Genomic DNA, 19,505 nt, shown 5'->3' with positions numbered 1-19,505 from the left:
TGAGCTAGTCTACAGGAGAAGACCAGTCTACTGGAAGGTTCTACCCTACTGGAAGGCTCTAGCTTGGTGGGAGGTCCACGTGGGCCACCCTACTGGAGGAGGCCAACCCAACCGGTGACCTCCTTCCCTTCCCACCACCCTTGACCTCCTCTTGGCCCCCCCACAGCCATCTCCGTGAGGGCGCCCAGTGTCTACGTCTTCCCCCCACCGGCCGAGGCGTTGGCCAAGCAAGAGTTGGCCACCTTGACCTGCTTGATCATGGGCTTCCGGCCCAAGGACATCTTGGTGACCTGGACCCAAGAAGATCGTCCCGTGACCCCCGGAAGCTTCTCCACCTTTGGTCCTCAAGAAGATGGAGATACCTTCACCCTCTACAGCAAGTTGGACGTGCCGGTGGCTGATTGGTTGAGAGGTGACATCTTCTCCTGCGTGGTTGGCCATGATGGCGTCCCCTTGACCTTCGTGCAGAAGAGCTTGGACAAGACCACGGGGAAACCCACCGCGGTCAACGTCTCGGTGGTCCTGGCCGACGCCGATGTCACCTGCTACTGACCTCGGGTGGGAGGGGACAACCCGGGGGGTTGATTGAGCAGCTGAATAAAGACCACGCCCCAAAAGACCACGCCCATAGTGTGACGTCATGGTGGGAGGTCTTCTTCATGGTGGCTTCACCATGAAGGTCGTGGTGGGAGGTCTTCATGGTGGCTTCACCGGGAAGGTCGTGGTGGGAGGTCTTCATGGTGGCTTCACCATGAAGGTCGTGGTGGGAGGTCTTCATGGTGGTGGCTTCACTGTGAAGGTCATGGTTGAGGGTGGTGGGAACCCACGGAGGTGGAGAAGGTGGTGGGGGAGGTGACACCTCCTTTGGTGTCTCCAGATGATGGAATTGCCCAAAATTGGGGGTTTTCACCTTAAAAATGGACCGAAGGTGGCCAAGGAGAAGGTCCAAGAGGAAGAACGTGGGTGGGGGGGGTGGTTTTGGGTGGAAAACGGGTGGAAAAGGGACTTATGGGTGAAAGTCCACGTGGGGACGTGGTTGGAGAAGGTCTTGGTCAAGGATTGGGTGGAAAATGGGTGGAAATGGGTGAAAAATGGGTGAAAATGGAGGTTTTTTTGGAGTTCCATCAAAAATCCTCATGGTTGGAGAAGGTTTTGGTCAAGAATTGGGTGAAAAATGGGTGAAAATGGAGGTTTTTTGAGATGTTCCATCAAAAATCTTCATGGTTGGAGAAGGTTTTGGCCAAGGATTGGGTGAAAAATGGGTGAAAATGGGTGAAAAATGGGTAAAAATGGAGGTTTTTTTGGAGTTCCATCAAAAATCCTCGTGGTCCCTTGGGTTGGAGAAGGTTTTGGCCAAGAATTGGGTGAAAAATGGGTGAAAATGGGTGAAAATGGAGGTTTTTTGGATGTTCCATCAAAAATCCTTTGGGTTGGAGAAGGTTTTGGTCAAGAATTGGGTGAAAAATGGGTGAAATTGGGGTTTTTTGAGATGTTCCACCAAAAATCCTCGTGGTCCTTTGGGTTGGAGAAGGTTTTGGCCAAGGGTTGGGTGGAAAATGGGTGAAAATGGGTGAAAATGGGTGAAAATGGAGGTTTTTTTGGAGTTCCATCAAAAATCCTCATGGTCCTTTGGGTTGGAGAAGGTTTTGGCCAAGAATTGGGTGAAAAATGGGTGAAAATGGGTGAAAAATGGGTAAAAATGGAGGTTTTTTTGGAGTTCCATCAAAAATCCTCGTGGTCCCTTGGGTTGGAGAAGGTTTTGGCCAAGAATTGGGTGGAAAATGAGTGAAAATGGGTGAAAAATGGGTAAAAATGGAGATTTTTTTGGAGTTCCATCAAAAATCCTCATGGTCTTTTGGGTTGGAGAAGGTTTTGGTCAAGAATTGGGTGGAAAATGGGTGAAAATGGGTGAAAATGGGTGAAAATGGAGGTTTTTTGAGATGTTCCATCAAAAATCCTCGTGGTCCCTTGGGTTGGAGAAGGTTTTGGCCAAGAATTGGGTGGAAAATGGGTGAAAATGGGTGAAAAATGGGTAAAAATGGAGGTTTTTTGGAAGTTCCACCACAAATCCTCGTGGTTCCTTGGGTTGGAGAAGGTTTTGGTCAAGAATTGGGTGAAAAAACGGGTGAAAATGGGTGAAAATGGAGGTTTTTTTGGATGTTCCATCAAAAATCCTTTGGGTTGGAGAAAGTTTTGGTCAAGAATTGGGTGAAAATGGGTGAAAATGGGTGAAAATGGAGGTTTTTTGAGATGTTCCTTCAAAAATCCTCGTGGTCCTTTGGGTTGGAGAAGGTTTTGGTCAAGGATTGGGTGGAAAATGGGTGAAAATGGGTGAAAATGGAGGTTTTTTGGACGTTCCATCAAAAATCCTTTGGGTTGGAGAAGGTTTTGGCCAAGGATTGGGTGGAAAATGGGTGAAAATGGGTGAAAATGGGTAAAAATGGAGGTTTTTTTGGAGTTCCATCAAAAATCCTCATGGTTGGAGAAGGTTTTGGCCAAGAATTGGGTGAAAAATGGGTGAAAATGGAGGTTTTTTGAGATGTTCCTTCAAAAATCCTCGTGGTCCTTTGGGTTGGAGAAGGTTTTGGTCAAGAATTGGGTGGAAAATGGGTGAAAATGGGTGAAAATGGAGGTTTTTTGGACGTTCCATCAAAAATCCTCATGGTTGGAGAAGGTTTTGGCCAAGAATTGGGTGGAAAATGGGTGAAAATGGAGGTTTTTTTGAAGTTCCACCACAAATCCTGGTGGCCCCTTCACTTCTGCGGTGGCTTTGTGGACATGGACCCTTGGGGGGGGTCTCCACCACCCCCCCACCACTGAAGTCCTCCCCCCCCCTCCCCAGATTGCGTCCTGGTGACGGTGGGCGAGGAGACCCCACCGGAGGCCGAAGCCACCACAGACCTCTGGATGGCCGTGACCTTCATCGTCCTCTTCCTCCTCAGCCTCTGCTACAGCACCGGCGTCACCCTCTTCAAGGTACCCGGGTGAGGGACTCGTTTAGGACTAATTAAAGCTCGTTAATTAGGTGGTGGTGTCTCCCTCCCCCCACCCAGGTGCTGTGAAGTCCCATGGCCGTGGGTTGTCTTCTCCTCCCCCCGCCGCGGCGCTCGGCTGCTTTTGTGGTTGGTTGATGAGTCAAGAAGAAAGAAGAACCTCAACGGGTGGCCAACGGCCGGAAAAAACACCGTTTTCGCCAGAAATTGACCCGTTTTCGCCTGAAATTGACCCATTTTTCATGGCTCCTCACCCCAAAGTCCACCAAGTTCTCAAAAACCACCATTTTCACCCAAAATCCACCAATTTTCCCCAAAAATCAACCCATTTTTTGTGGTTCCTCACCCAAATCCCACCATCTTCTCAAAAACCACCATTTTCACCCAAAATCGACCCATTTTCCCCCAAAATCGACCCATTTTTTGTGGTTCCTCACCCCAAACTCCACCAAGTTCTCAAAAACCACCATTTTCACCTAAAATCACCCCATTTTCCCCCAAAATCGACCCATTTTCTCCTAAAATCGACCCATTTTTGTGGTTCCTCACCCCAAACTCCACCAAGTTCTCAAAAACCACCATTTTCACCTAAAATCAACCCATTTTCCACCAAAATCAACCCATTTTTGTGGTTCCTCACCCCAAAGTCCACCAAGTTCTCAAAAACCACCATTTTCTCCTAAAATCGACCCATTTTCCCCCAAATTCGACCCATTTTCCCCCAAAATCTACCCATTTTTGTGGTTCCTCACCCAAAATCCCACCAAGTTCTCAAAAACCACCATTTTCACCTAAAATACCCCATTTTCCCCCAAAATCGACCCATTTTCCCCCAAAATCGACCCATTTTTGAGGTTCCTCACCCAAATTCCCACCAAGTTCTCAAAAACCACCATTTTCACCTAAAATCGACCCATTTTCTCCTGAAATTGACCCATTTTTGTGGTTCCTCACCCGAAGTCCCACCAAGTTCTCAAAAACCACCATTTTCACCCAAAATCGACCCATTTTCCCCCAAAATCCCCCATTTTTTGTGGTTCCTCACCCAAAATCCCACCAAGTTCTCAAAAACCACCATTTTCACCTCAAATCCACCCATTTTCCCCCCAAATCGACCCATTTCTGTAGTTCCTCACCCCAAACTCCACCAAGTTCTCAAAAACCACCATTTTCACCCAAAATCAACCCATTTTCCCCCAAAATCAACCCATTTTTGTGGTTCCTCACCCAAAGTCCCACCAAGTTCTCAAAAACCACCATTTTCACCTCAAATCGACCCATTTTCCCCCAAATTCGACCCATTTTCTCCTAAAATCGACCCATTTTTGTGGTTCCTCACCCAAAATCCCACCAAGTTCTCAAAAACCACCATTTTCACCTCAAATCAACCCATTTTCCCCCAAATTCGACCCATTTTCTCCTAAAATCGACCCATTTTTGTGGTTCCTCACCCAAAATCCCACCAAGTTCTCAAAAACCACCATTTTCACCTCAAATCAACCCATTTTCCCCCAAATTCGACCCATTTTCTCCTGAAATTGACCCATTTTTGTGGTTCCTCACCCAAAGTCCCACCAACTTCTCAAAAACCACCATTTTCCCCCAAAATCGACCCATTTTCTCCTAAAATCGACCCATTTTTGTGGTTCCTCACCCAAATCCCACCAAATTCTCAAAAACCACCATTTTCACCTAAAATCGACCCATTTTCCCCCAAAATCGACCCATTTCTGTAGTTCCTCACCCAAAATCCCACCAAGTTCTCAAAAACCACCATTTTCACCTCAAATCGACCCATTTCCCCCCAAATTCGACCCATTTTCTCCTAAAATCGACCCATTTTTGTGGTTCCTCACCCAAATCCCACCAAGTTCTCAAAAACCACCATTTTCACCCAAAATCGACCCATTTTCCCCCAAAATCCCCCATTTTTGTGGTTCCTCACCCAAAATCCCACCATCTTCTCAAAAACCACCATTTTCACCTAAAATACCCCATTTTCCCCCAAAATCAACCTATTTTTCATGGTTCCTCACCCAAATCCCACCAAGTTCTCAAAAACCACCATTTTTCCCCAAAATCGACCCATTTTCCCCCAAAATCCCCCATTTTTTGTGGTTCCTCACCCAAAATCCCACCATCTTCTCAAAAACCACCATTTTCACCTAAAATCGACCCATTTTCTCCTGAAATTGACCCATTTTTGTGGTTCCTCACCCAAAGTCCCACCAAGTTCTCAAAAACCACCATTTTCACCCAAAACCAACCTATTTTCCCCAAAATTCAACCCATTTTCCCCAAAAATCACCCCATTTTTGTGGTTCCTCACCCCAAAGTCCACCAAGTTCTCAAAAACCACCATTTTCACCTAAAATCGACCCATTTTCCCCCAAATTCGACCCATTTTTGTGGTTCCTCACCCAAAATCCCACCAAGTTCTCAAAAACCACCATTTTCACCCAAAATCGACCCATTTTCCCCCAAAATCGACCCATTTTTGTGGTTCCTCACCCAAATCCCACCAAGTTCTCAAAAACCACCATTTTCACCCAAAATCGACCCATTTTCCCCCAAAATCGACCCATTTTTGTGGTTCCTCACCCAAATCCCACCAAGTTCTCAAAAACCACCATTTTCACCCAAAATCGACCCATTTTCCCCCAAAATCGACCCATTTTTGTGGTTCCTCACCCAAATCCCACCAACTTCTCAAAAACCACCATTTTCACCTAAAATCACCCATTTTCCCCCAAATTCGACCCATTTTCTCCTAAAATCGACCCATTTTTGTGGTTCCTCACCCAAAATCCCACCATCTTCTCAAAAACCACCATTTTCGTGCCGCGGCGCCCCCAAAATCCCCCCATTTCCCCCCAAAAAGACCTTCTCAAACTCTCTTCTCCAACCTCGTTTCGCTTCTCCTCGTGGTGGTTTTTTTGGGTCAAAACAAGTTATTTTTGGGCCCAAATGACTCATTTTTGGGGCAAAATGAGTCATTTTTGGAGCCGCCGCCCGGCGGTTCCCACCCACTTGCCCTTGGCCACCAACATCTGGCCACCACGAGGAGGCCCCAGATGTGTCCTGTTGACGGCGCCGCGTTTCTCCTTCTGAGTCACCGTGAGAAGGCCCGAAAAACCCGCTCCCAAAATGGCCGTTTTTCACCCCAAAACGCCCCGACTCCATTTTGAGGGAAAAAACACAAATTTTGGGTCAAAACTTCGAGGTTTTATTGAAGAAATGAATAAAATGGCGCCTCGAGGCCCAAATTTGGGGGGTTTTGGCCAGTTTTGTGGTCGCCGGTGGCTCGTTGGGTGGTGGGTGAAGGTGGTGGTGGGACACGGCGGTGGGGGGCGCTACTTCACCTGCGGGGGGGAAGGGTGGGCAAGTCAACTCGTGGGTGGGCAACCAACTCGTGGGTGGGCAAGTCAACCCGTGGTGGGGCAACCCAAGGCTGGGCAACTCAACCCATGGTTGGGCAACCAACCCAACCCAACCCAACTCATGGTTGGGCAAGTCAACTCGTGGTTGGGCAAGTCAACACGTGGTTGGGCAAGTCAACACGTGGTTGGGCAAGTCAACACATGGCTGGGCAACCAACCCAACCCAACTCAACTCAAGGTTGGGCAACTCAAGCCAAGGTTGGGCGACCAAACCCATGACCAGGCAACTCAACACATGGTTGGGCAACCTAACCCATGGCTGGGCAACTCAAGCCAAGGTGGGCAACTCAACCCAAGGTTGGGCAACCCAACCCATGGCTGGGCAACCCAACCCAACCCAATCCAACCCAAGGCTGGGCAACCCAAGGCCATGGCTGGGCAACCAAGCCAAGTTTGGGCAACCCAACCCAAGGTTGGGCAACCCAAGCCATGGCTGGGCAACCCAAGCCAAGTTTGGGCAACCAAACCCAACCCAACCCAACCCAAGCCAAGGTTGGGCAACTCAACACGTGGTTGGGCAACCAACTCAACCCAACCCAACTCAAGGTTGGGCAACCCAACCCAACCCAAGACCAGGCAACCCAACCCATGGCCGGGCAACCCAACCCAGAACTGGGCAACCAACCCAAGACCAGGCCACCCAACCCATCCCGGGCAACCCAAGCCAAGACCAGGCCACCCAACCCATCCCGGGCAACCCAAGCCAAGACCAGGCCACCCAACCCAAGACCAGGCCACCCAAGCCAAGGTTGGGCAACCCACCCCAAGACCGGGTAACCCAACCCAAGACCGGGCAACCCAACCCAACCCATCCCGGGCAACCCAAGCCAAGGTTGGGCCACCCAACCCAAGACCGGGCCACCCACCTTGATGAAGGTGACGAAGCCGCTGTAGAAGATGAGGAGGAGGAAGAGCACCACGAAGGTGGAGATGGTGGTCCAGGTGCTACCATCCTCCTCCTCGAGGTCCTCTCCTTCGCCCAACAAGCCACAGGGCACGAAGAGTCGCCCAGCGCAGCCCCAGGGGTCTGTGGGAAGGTGGCCGAGGTGGCACGGTCACCGGGCCACTAATTAGCCCCGCCCACCCCCCTTAATGACCTCGTTAACAGCCATACCGGCGTGGACATCCACGGTCTTCTCCACGACGTCTCCGCTGGAGATGTGGGCCACCGAGCAGCCGTAGGAGGCCCCCTCCACCCACTCGCCCCACGGCACGGCCAAGGCGGTCACCAAGGAGCACCGGCGAGCTCGGTGGTCACAACTGGGCTCCTCGGTAGCCGGCTCCTCGTTAACGCCGCGCCGGTGCCACCACGAGGAGATCTCCGGGGGGTAGAAGTCCTTCACGAGGCAGAAGAGGGTGAAGTCGCGCCCGGCGCAGGCGTCGCTGGGGGAGGAGGGCAGGAGGTGGACGCTGGGGGGCTTCAGGGGACCTGCGGGATGAGAGCCATGGGCCACCAGCTCCTAGGAGACCTTCTACTGGTGGACCTGCCACCATTGAGAAGATCTATGGGTCATCACGACCCATTTTTGGGTCATCAAGACCCATTTTTGGTCATCACGACCCATTTTGGGTCTTCATGGTCCATTTTTGGGTCATCTTGGTCCATTTTGGGTCATCACGACCCATTTTGGGTCATCATGGTCCATTTTTGGTCATCATGGTCCATTTTTGGGTCATCACGACCAACTTTTGGGTCATCACGACCCATTTTTGGGTCATCTTGGTCCATTTTAGGTCATCACGACCAACTTTTGGGTCATCAAGACCCATTTTTGCGTCATCACGACCCATTTTTGGGTCATCATGGTCCATTTTTGGGCCATCTTGGTCCATTTTTGGTCATCATGGTCCATTTTAGGTCATCACGACCAACTTTTGGGTCATCAAGACCCATTTTTGGGTCATCTTGGTCCATTTTGGGTCATCACGACCAACTTTTGGGTCATCTTGGCCCATTTTGGGTCATCATGGTCCATTTTGGGTCATCACGACCCATTTTGGGGTCATCTTGGTCCATTTTAGGTCATCACGACCAACTTTTGGGTCATCATGGTCCATTTTGGGTCATCACGACCCATTTTTGGGTCATCTTGGTCCATTTTTGGGTCATCACGACTCATTTTTGGGTCATCTTGGTCCATTTTGGGTCTTCATGGTCCATTTTTGGGTCTTCACGACCAACTTTTGGGTCATCTTGGTCCATTTTAGGTCATCACGACCAACTTTCGGGTCATCAAGACCCATTTTTGGGCCATCACGACCAACTTTTGGGTCATCATGGTCCACTTTTGGGCCATCATGGTCCATTTTGGGTCATCATGGTCCATTTTGGGCCATCATGGTCCATTTTGGGTCATCACGACCCATTTTTGGGTCATCATGGTCCATTTGGGGTCATCACGACCCATTTTTGGGTCATCTTGGTCCATTTTGGGTCATCTTGGTCCATTTTTGGGTCATCACGACCAACATTTGGGTCATCAAGACCCATTTTTGGGTCATCATGGTCCATTTTTGGTCATCATGGTCCATTTTTGGGTCATCACGACCAATTTTTGGGTCATCACGACCAACTTTTGGGTCATCATGGTCCACTTTTGGGCCATCATGGTCCATTTTGGGCCACCACGACCCATTTTGGGGTCATCATGGTCCATTTTTGGGCCATCATGGTCCATTTTGGGTCATCACGAACCATTTTTGGGTCATCATGGTCCATTTTGGGTCATCACGACCCATTTTGGGTCATCATGGTCCATTTTTGGGTCATCTTGGTCCATTTTGGGCCACCACGACCCATTTTTATGTCATCATGGTCCATTTTGGGTCATCACGACCCAATTTTGGGTCATCTTGGTCCATTTCGGGTCATCACGACCAACTTTTGGGTCATCTTGGTCCATTTTGGGTCATCACGACCCATTTTTGGGTCATCTTGGTCCATTTTGGGTCTTCACGACCCATTTTGGGTCATCACGACCCAATTTTGGGTCATCTTGGTCCATTTTTGGGTCATCACGACCCATTTTGGGTCATCAAGACCCATTTTGGGGTCATCATGGTCCATTTTGGGCCACCACGACCCATTTTGGGTCATCATGGTCCATTTTTGGTCATCTTGGTCCATTTTGGGCCACCACGACCCATTTTGGGTCATCACGACCCATTTTTGGGTCATCATGGTCCATTTTTGGGTCATCTTGGTCCATTTTGGGTCATCACGACCCATTTTGGGTCTTCATGGTCCACTTTTGGGTCGTCACGACCCATTTTGGGTCATCTTGGTCCATTTTGGGCCATCATGGTCCATTTTGGGTCATCACGACCCATTTTTGGGTCATCTTGGTCCATTTTGGGTCTTCACGACCCATTTTGGGTCATCACGACCCAATTTTGGGTCATCTTGGTCCATTTTGGGTCATCATGGTCCATTTTGGGTCACCATGGTCATCTAGACCCTCCCACCCCACCACCACCTCCACCATCTCCTCACCCATCCTCCGGTTGACCTCCACCCGCGTCTCCACGGCGCCGCCCCACACCCGGCAGGAGAAGTTGGCCGTGACGTTCCACTCCCTCAAGGTGACCCTCAACCAGCTCCGTGTCCCCGTTGTCCCACCACGATGAGTTGTCACCTCCTGGGGGGCCACCAGGTGGCCACCGACCACCCAATCCATGGTGGCGTTGGCCAACGGGGTGGAGCAGGTCAAGTTGGCCGCCCCTCGTTGGAAGAGGTCGTGGAATGAAGGTGGTTGGAGAGAAGCTGGTGGAGATGTGGGACAACCTGGGGGTGGACGAGGAGGGTGAAGGTCTTCTCCTGCCCCAAGAGCAGCTGGAAGTGGGTGGGGAGGGGGTGGAGCTCACCTGAGTGGTGGGATGAGGTCTTCTGAGGTGGCTCAGGTGTGGGGGACACCTTGGGTGGACCTAGAGCAAGGGGGGGTTGGTGGTCCTCCAAAGAACCAGGTGGTTGAAGGGGTTGGGGTGGAGAACCTCAACCCCTTGGAGATGCCACCTCAACCCCCTGGAGATGGAACCTCAACCCCCTGGAGATGGAACCTCAACCCCTTGGAGATGCCACCTCAACCCCTTGGAGATGCCACCTCAACCCCCTGGAGATGGAACCTCAACGCCCTGGAGGTGCCACCTCAACCCCTTGGAGATGCCACCTCAACCCCTTGGAGATGGAACCTCAACCCCCTGGAGATGCCACCTCAACCCCTTGGAGAAGCCACCTCAACCCCTTGGAGATGGAACCTCAACCCCTTGGAGATGCCACCTCAACCCCTTGGAGATGGAACCTCAACCCCTTGGAGATGGAACCTCAACCCCTTGGAGATGCCACCTCAACCTCTTGGAGATGGAACCCCTTGGAGATGCCACCTCAACCCCTTGGAGATGGAACCCCTTGGAGATGCCACCTCAACCCCTTGGAGATGCCACCTCAACCCCCTGGAGATGCCACCTCATCCCCTTGGAGACGGAACCTCAACCCCTTGGAGATGCCACCTCAACCCCTTGGAGATGCCACCTCAACCCCTTGGGGATGGAACCCCTTGGAGATGGAACCTCAACCCCCTGGAGATGCCACCTCAACCCCTTGGAGATGCCACCTCAACCCCCTGGAGATGCCACCTCAACCCCTTGGAGATGCCACCACAACCCCCTGGAGATGCCACCTCAACCCCTTGGAGATGCCACCTCAACCCCCTGGAGATGCCACCTCCACCCCATGTCCCCTCACCGAGGTCCTCGGTGACCTCCAATGGCGTCTCCAGGGCGGGGTGTGTCACCACGCAGCCGTAGCCCCGCCCCTCCTCGCCCTCCTCAAATCGGAGGACGCTCAGGGTGGAGAAGACCTCTCGGCCCACGACGGGCCCTGATTGGCCGCGGCCCTCGAGGTCCCCCTGAGGCCCCGCCCACCGGATGATGACGTCACGGGGGGTGAAGTCGCGGGCGTGGCACAGGAGAAGACCTTCGTGGGTGGCGCCGGGGGGGACGCGGGTGACGGTGACCTGGGGGGGTCTCAGGGGGGCGGCTGGAGGGGGGGAGGGGGCTGGTGACCCACAGCGCCCCATAGCGCCCCATAGCGCCCCATAGCGCCCCATAGCGCTCCATAGACCCCCATAGACCCCATAGCGCTCCATAGACCCCCATAGACCCCATAGCGCTCCATAGACCCCCATAGACCCCATAGCGCCCCCTAGTGCCCCATAGACCCCATAGACCGCATAGACCCCATAGCGCCCCATAGCGCCCCACAGCGCCCCACAGCGCCCCCTAGTGCCCCATAGACCCCATAGCACCCATACAGCCCCATAGAGCCCCATAGACCCCATAGCGCCCCATAGAGCCCCATAGACCCCATAGACCCCATAGAGCCCCATAGAGCCCCATAGACCCCATAGCGCCCCACACCGCCCCCTAGCGCCCCATAGACCCCATAGCACCCATAGAGACCCATAGAGACCCATGAAGACCTATAGGGCCCCATAGCGCCCCATAGCGCCCCATAGACCCCATAGTGCCCCATAGCGCCCCATAGCGCCCCACAGCGCCCCCTAGTGCCCCATAGACCCCATAGCACCCATAGACCCCATAGCGCCCCATAGCGCCCCATAGCACCCCACAGCGCCCCATAGCGCCCCACAGCGCCCCATAGACCCCATAGCGCCCCATAGACCCCACAGCGCCCCCTAGTGGCCCATAGACCCCATAGAGCCCCATAGACCCCACAGCACCCACAGCGCCCCACAGCACCCACAGCGCCCCACAGCACCCTACAGCACCCATAGCGCCCCACACCGCCCCACACCACCCCACACCGCCCCATAGCGCCCCATAGACCCCATAGCTCCCCATAACACCCCATAGACCCCACAGCGCCCCCTAGTGGCCCATAGACCCCACAGCGCCCCATAGACACCCACAGCACCCTACAGCACCCATAGCACCCACACCGCCCCACACCGCCCCACACCACCCCACAGCGCCCCACACCACCCCATAGCGCCCCACAGCACCCCATAGACCCCATAGCGCCCCATAGACCCCACAGCACCCCCTAGTGGTCCATAGAACCCCCAGCACCCCATAGACACCCACAGACCCCATAGCACCCACAGCGCCCCATAGCACCCTACAGCACCCACACCACCCCACACCGCCCCACAGCGCCCCATAGACCCCATAGTGCCCCATAGAGCCCATAGAGCCCCATAGCGCCCCCTAGTGCCCCACAGCGCCCCATAGAGCCCCCTAGACCCCCATAGACCCCACAGCGCCCCATAGACCCCCATAGAACCCATAGCGCCCCCTAGCGCCCCACAGCACCCCATAGACACCCACAGACCCCATAGCACCCACAGCGCCCCACAGCGCCCCACAGCGCCCCACAGCACCCCATAGACTCCCATAGACCCCACAGCGCCCCATAGCGCCCCATAGACCCCACAGCGCCCCCTAGCGCCCCATAGAGCCCATAGCGCCCCATAGCGCCCCCTAGTGGCCCATAGACCCCACAGCACCCCATAGACACCCACAGCACCCTACAGCACCCATAGCACCCACACCACCCCATAGCACCCATAGCGCCCCATAGCGCCCCCCACCACCCCACAGCGCCCCATAGCGCCCCCCAACTCACCCTGGGGCCCCAGGCGGACCTCGGCCCGCCGCGGGCGGTGGCAGGGCACGGTGGCCTCGCAGGCCAGGCGCAGGCCCCGGCCCCACTGCTCCAGGGTTATGGGGCGGGTGAGGAGGAGGCTCTGGGTGCCGTTGGGGTGGCGCTGGAGGTCCATGGGTCCCCGGTGGCCACCGTCGGCCCAGACCAAGGTGGCCCCCTCGAGGTGGAAGCCCAGGAGGAGGCAGGAGGCCACGGAGGGGGCGGTGAGGAGGGAGGAGTAAGGGGGGGCGGAGGAGAAGAGTTGGGGGGGGAGGGAGGCGGTGGGGCAGGCTGGGGGGGAGGAGAAGGGTGGTGGGACTCCATAAGGACGTCGGGGGGCCATGGCCATCGTGGCTGGTGGCCTCCATCCAGCCATGGTGTCCAGCCAACATCTCCTCAACCATCCAACCATCCATGGCTGATGGCCTCCATCCAACCATCATGGCTGGTGGTCTCCACCCATCCAGCCCTGGTGTCCATCATCCAACATCTCCTCAACCATCCATGGTGTCCATCCATCTGGTGTCTCTCCATCCATCCACCATGTCTTGTATCTCCTCATCCATCCATCCATCATGTCTGATGGTCTCCATCCATCATGGCTGGTGGCTCCTCAACCATCCATCCATGGTGTCCATCCATCCAACATCTCCTCATCCAACCATCCATCCATCAACCATGTTTGGTGTCTTCTCAGCCACCCACATCTGGTGTCCATCCAACATCTCCCCAGCCATCCATCCATCATGGCTGGTGGCTCCTCAACCATCCACCCACCCCTGGTGTCCATCCATCCCACATCTCCTCAACCATCCATGTCTGGTGTCTTCCCATCCATGGTATCTCCTCAACCATCCATCATGGCTGGTGTCTCCTCATCCATCCATGGTGTCCATCCGTCCAACATCTCATCCATCCATCATGGCTGGTGGCTCCTCATCCATCCATCCATCCAACATCTCCTCAACCATCCATCCATCCATCCACTCATCCATCCATCATGTCTGATGGCCTCCACCCATCATGGCTGGTGTCTCCTCATCCACCCATCCATCCCTGGTGTCCATCCAGCCAACATCTCCCCATCCAACCATCCATCCATCCATCATGTCTTGTCTTTCTCCATCCATCCATCATGGCTGGTGTCTCCCCATCCATCCACCCCTGGTGTCCATCCAACATCTCCCCATCCATCCATCCATCCATCCATCATGTCTGATGGCCTCCATCCATCCATCATGGCTGGTGGCCATCCATCCAACATCTCCTCATCCATCTGGTGTCTCTCCATCCATCCATCATGTCTGATGACCCCTCAGTCCACCATGTCTTGTATCTCCTCATCCATCCACCCCCCCACCCCTGGTGTCCATCCATCCCACGTCTCCCCATCCATCCATGTCTGGTATCTCCCCAACCATCCATCCATCATGGCTGGTGTCTCCTCATCCATCCATCCCTCATGTCCATCCATCCATCTGATGTCTCCTCATCCACCCCTGGTGTCCATCCATCCAACATCTCCTCATCCATCCATCCATGGTGTCCATCCATCCAACATCTCCTCATCCATCCAACAATCCATCCATGGTGTCCATCCATCCAACATCTCCTCAACCATCCATCCATCATGTCTGATGGTCCCCATCCATCCATCCATCCATCATGGCTGGTGTCTCCTCATCCACCCACCCCTGGTGTCCATCCATCCAACATCTCCTCAACCATCCAACCATCCATCCATCCATCATGGCTGGTGTCTCCTCAACCATCCATCCATGGTGTCCATCCAACATCTCCTCAACCCTCCACCCACCCCTGGTGTCCACCCATCCAACATCTCCTCAACCATCCATCCATCATCTCCAATGTCTCCCCACCACCCCTGTCCCCACCCCACCCCACCCTTACCCGTGCACTTGCTGCTGTTCCCCATCACCACGTCCCCACCAGCCAGCGCCATCTTGCACGTGTAGACGTCCCCCTTGTCCCAACTCCTTCTGCTGATCTTCAACCGACTCCTCCCACCACCATCCTCCTCCTCCTCACTGCTCGGGTTGACCATCTCCTTCCCGTTGACCAACCACGTCACCTTCACCTTCTCCACCTTGGAGCTCCAGAGGACGCAGAGGACCTCCACCATCTCCCCACCTTCATCTCCACACCGGGGTTCCACCAGGTAGACCCGCGGTGGCCGCGTCACCGTGCACCCTACGGAGGGACGTGGGATGGGGTCCCACCACGGAGGGACGTGGGATGGGTTCCCACCACCACGTGGTGTCCCCCCACCCACTATGGAGAGACGTGGGATGGGTTCCCACCACCACATGGTGTCCCCCCACCCACCACGGAGGGACGTGGGATGGGGTCCCACCACCACGTGGTGTCCCCCCACCTACTACGGAGGGACGTGGGATGGGTTCCCACCACCACGTGGTGTCCCCCCACCCACTATGGAGAGACGTGGGATGGGTTCCCACCACCACGTGGTGTCCTCCCACCCCACCCATCTCCTACCATCCTTGGGGAACCCCGTGGAGACCGTCACGTTGGAGGCCACGTGGCGCACGTGACACTGGAGGGCGTGGCCACCGGTGGCCACGGTGACGTGGCTGCTGGTGGTGTAGAGGTTGCTCTTGGCTTGCTTCACGGTGGCCCGGGCCACCTCTTTGGTGGCCGCTTCCGGGAGCCATTGGATGGTGAGGTCGTCCGGGAAGAAGTCGGTCACCAAGCAGGTCAAGATGGCGGCGTCGGAGCTCAGGGGACAACACGGGGTCACGGCGTAGACGGTGGGACCTTCCACGTGGGCTGGTGGGGAAGGGGAGGGTGAGGGCCACCAGCCCAAGATGGCCGCCAGCCCAAGATGGCCACCACCCCAAGATGGCCACCACTCCAAGATGGCTGCCCCATGGAGACACCACCCCAAGATGGCCACCACCTCAAGATGGCCACCACGCCAAGATGGCCACCACACCAAGATGGCCACCACACCAAGATGGCTGCTCCATGGAGAGACCACCCCAAGATGGCCACCGCTCTAAGATGGCCACCAGCCCAAGATGGCCACCGCTCTAAGATGGCCACCACACCAAGATGGCTGCCACACCAAGATGGCCACCACACCAAGATGGCCACCACACCAAGATGGCCACCACCACAAGATAGCCACCAGCCCAAGATGGCCACCACACCAAGATGGCCACCACCCCAAGATGGCCGCCACACCAAGATGGCCACCACCCCAACATGACCACCACTCCAAGATGGCTGCTCCATGGAGATACCACCCCAAGATGGCCGCCCCATGGAGACACCACCCCAAGATGGCCGCCACCTCAAGATGGCCACCGCCCCAAGATGGCCACCACCCCAAGATGGCCACCACACCAAGATGGCCGCCACCCCAACATGACCACCACTCCAAGATGGCTGCTCCATGGAGACACCACCCCAAGATGGCCGCCCCATGGAGACACCACCCCAAGATGGCCACCACCCCAAGATGGCCACCACACCAAGATGGCCGCCACCCCAACATGACCACCACTCCAAGATGGCTGCTCCATGGAGAGACCACCCCAAGATGGCCACCGCTCTAAGATGGCCACCACCCCAAGATGGCCGCCACCCCAAGATGGCTGCCACTCCAAGATGGCCACCACACCAAGATGGCCACCACACCAAGATGGCCACCACCACAAGATGGCCACCAGCCCAAGATGGCCGCCACACCAAGATGGCTGCCACTCCAAGATGGCCACCACTCCAAGATGGCTGCTCCATGGAGAGACCACCCAAGATGGCCACCATCCCAAGATGGCCACCACCACAAGATGGCCGCCCCATGGAGACACCACCCCAAAACATCTACTACGACGTTGCTCCTCGTTGAGAGACCCCCTAAAACATCTACTAGGACGTTGCTCCTCGTTGCAACCCCCCCAAGATGGCCGCCACATGGAGACACCACCCCAAAACATCTACTACGACGTTGCACCTCATTGAGAGACCCCCTAAATATCTACTAGGAGGTTACTCCTCGTTGAGAGACTCCTCAAAACATCTACTAGGACGTTGCTCCTCATTGTAAACTCCCCAAGATGGCGGCCCCATGGAGATACCCCCCCAAAACATCTACTAGGAGGTTACTCCTCATTGTAACCCCTCCCAAAACAACTCCTAGGAGCACACAACCCCCCCCAACTACTCCTAGGAGCACAGAACCCCCCCCAAACTACTCCTAGAAGCACATAACACCCCAAAAACTACTCCTAGGAGCACGTACCCCATTGCAACCCCCCCACAAACAACTCCTAGGAGCACATAACCCCCCAAAAACTACTCCTAGGAGCACATAACCCCCCCCCAACAACTCCTAGGAGCACATAAGCCCCCCAAACTACTCCTAGGAGCACATAACCCCCCCAAAAACAACTCCTAGGAGCACGTACCCCATTGTAACCCCCCCAAACAACTCCTAGGAGCACGTACCCCATTGAGAGACCCCTAAAAACTACTCCTAGGAGCACATAACCCCCCAAAAACTACTCCTAGGAGCACATAACCCCCCAAAGCAACTCCTAGGAGCACATACCCCATTGCAACCCTCCCAAAAACAACTCCTAGGAGCACATAACCCCACAAAAACTACTCCTAGGAGCACATAACCCCCCCCAGAACTACTACTAGGAGCACATAACCCCCCCAAACAACTCCTAGGAGGACATAACCCCCCCAAAACTACCCTAGGAGCACACACCTCATCGCAACGCCCCAAAAAACAACTCCTAGGAGCACATAACTCCCCCCAAAACTACTCCTAGGAGCATGTACTCAATTACAACCCCTCAAAACCAACTCCTAGGAGCACGTACCCCATCAAAACCCCCCCAATAACTACTCCTAGGAGCACATAACCCCCCCGAAAACTACTCCTAGGAGCACATAACCCCCCCAAAACAACTCCTAGGAGCACGTAACCCCCCCCAAAACTACTCCTAGGAGCACATAAACCCCCCAAAACTACTCCTAGGAGCACGTACCCCATTGCAACCCCCCCAAAAACAACTCCTAGGAGCACACACCCCATTGTAACCCCCCAAATCCAACTCCTAGGAGCACACACCCCATTGTAACCCCCCCAAATCCAACTCCTAGGAGCACATAACCCCCACGAACAACTCCTAGGAGCACATAACCCCCCAAAACCAACTCCTAGGAGCACGTACCCCATTGCAACCCCCCCAAAACTACTCCTAGGAGCACGTACCCCATTGCAACCCCCCCAAAAACAACTCCTAGGAGCACACACCCCATTGTAACCCCCTCAAATCCAACTCCTAGGAGCACATAACCCCCTCAAACAACTCCTAGGAGCACATAACACCCCAAAAACAACTCCTAGGAGCATGCAGCCCCCCCCCAACTACTCCTAGGAGCACAGAACCCCCCAAAAACAACACCTAGGAGCACATAACCCCCCCAAAACTACTCCTAGGAGCACACACCCCATTGCAACCCCCCCAAAACTACTCCTAGAAGCACATAACCCCCCTCCAAACAACTCCTAGGAGCACGTACCTCATCACAACCCCCCCAAAACTACTCCTAGGAGGACATAACCCCCCCAAACAACTCCTAGGAGCACATAACACCCCCAAAACTACTCCTAGGAGCATATAACCCGCAAAAAACTACTCCTAGGAGCACACACCCCATTGCAACCCCCCCAAATCTAACTCCTAGGAGCACATAACCCCCCAAAACTACTTCTAGGAGCACATAACCCCCCCATACTACTTCTAGGAGCACATAAACCCCCCATACTACTTCTAGGAGCACATACCCCACTGCAACCCCCCAAAAACAACTCCTAGGAGCACATAAACCCCCCAAAACTACTCCTAGGAGCACGTACCCCATTGCAACCCCCCCAAAAACAACTCCTAGGAGCACACACCCCATTGTAACCCCCCCAAATCCAACTCCTAGGAGCACATAACCCCCACGAACAACTCCTAGGAGCACATAACCCCCCAAAAACTACTCCTAGGAGCACATAACCCCCCCCCCAAAACTACTCCTAGGAGCACACACCTCATCGCAACGCCCCAAAAAACAACTCCTAGGAGCACATAACTCCCCCCAAAACTGCTCCTAGAAGCACGTACTCAATTACAACCCCTCAAAACCAACTCCTAGGAGCATGTACCCCATCAACCCCCCCCCAATAACTACTCCTAGGAGCACATAACCCCCCAAAACTGCTCCTAGGAGCACACACCTCATCACAACTCCCCCAAAAAACTACTCCTAGGAGCACATAAACCCCCCCCCAAACTACTCCTAGGAGCACGTACTCCATCACAACCCCCCCAATAACTACTCCTAGGATCATGCAGGCCCCCCAAA

At 54.5% G+C, this 19,505-nt stretch overlaps 3 gene segments (V, D, J or C); 1 reads left to right on the top strand and 2 right to left on the bottom strand.

Annotated features, from left to right (window-relative positions):
* Positions 1-166: 166 nt before the first annotated feature.
* On the top strand, positions 167-2,988 carry LOC137677481 (immunoglobulin heavy constant alpha 1-like; the record flags this gene model as incomplete). The annotated part of the segment is given in 2 exon segments: positions 167-490; positions 2,834-2,988. Coding segments are annotated over 2 exon segments (479 nt in total), but the record flags the coding sequence as incomplete, so codon positions are not given.
* A 3,358-nt stretch (positions 2,989-6,346) lies between these two features.
* On the bottom strand, positions 6,347-11,682 carry LOC137677480 (Ig gamma chain C region-like). The segment is given in 6 exon segments: positions 6,347-6,355; positions 7,300-7,460; positions 7,548-7,862; positions 9,927-10,196; positions 10,298-10,357; positions 11,175-11,682. Coding segments are annotated over 6 exon segments (1,323 nt in total).
* A 172-nt stretch (positions 11,683-11,854) lies between these two features.
* Positions 11,855-17,250, bottom strand: LOC137677479 (Ig gamma chain C region-like). The segment is given in 7 exon segments: positions 11,855-11,991; positions 12,256-12,319; positions 12,775-12,839; positions 13,077-13,385; positions 15,006-15,305; positions 15,612-15,902; positions 17,244-17,250. Coding segments are annotated over 7 exon segments (1,173 nt in total).
* Between the last annotated feature and the right edge of the window lie 2,255 nt (positions 17,251-19,505).

This window comes from Nyctibius grandis, unplaced genomic scaffold (genome assembly GCF_013368605.1).
Source record: "Nyctibius grandis isolate bNycGra1 unplaced genomic scaffold, bNycGra1.pri scaffold_77_arrow_ctg1, whole genome shotgun sequence".
Classification (NCBI taxonomy): Eukaryota; Metazoa; Chordata; class Aves; order Nyctibiiformes; family Nyctibiidae; genus Nyctibius; species Nyctibius grandis.
This window is presented reverse-complemented; position numbering and strand designations above follow the sequence as displayed.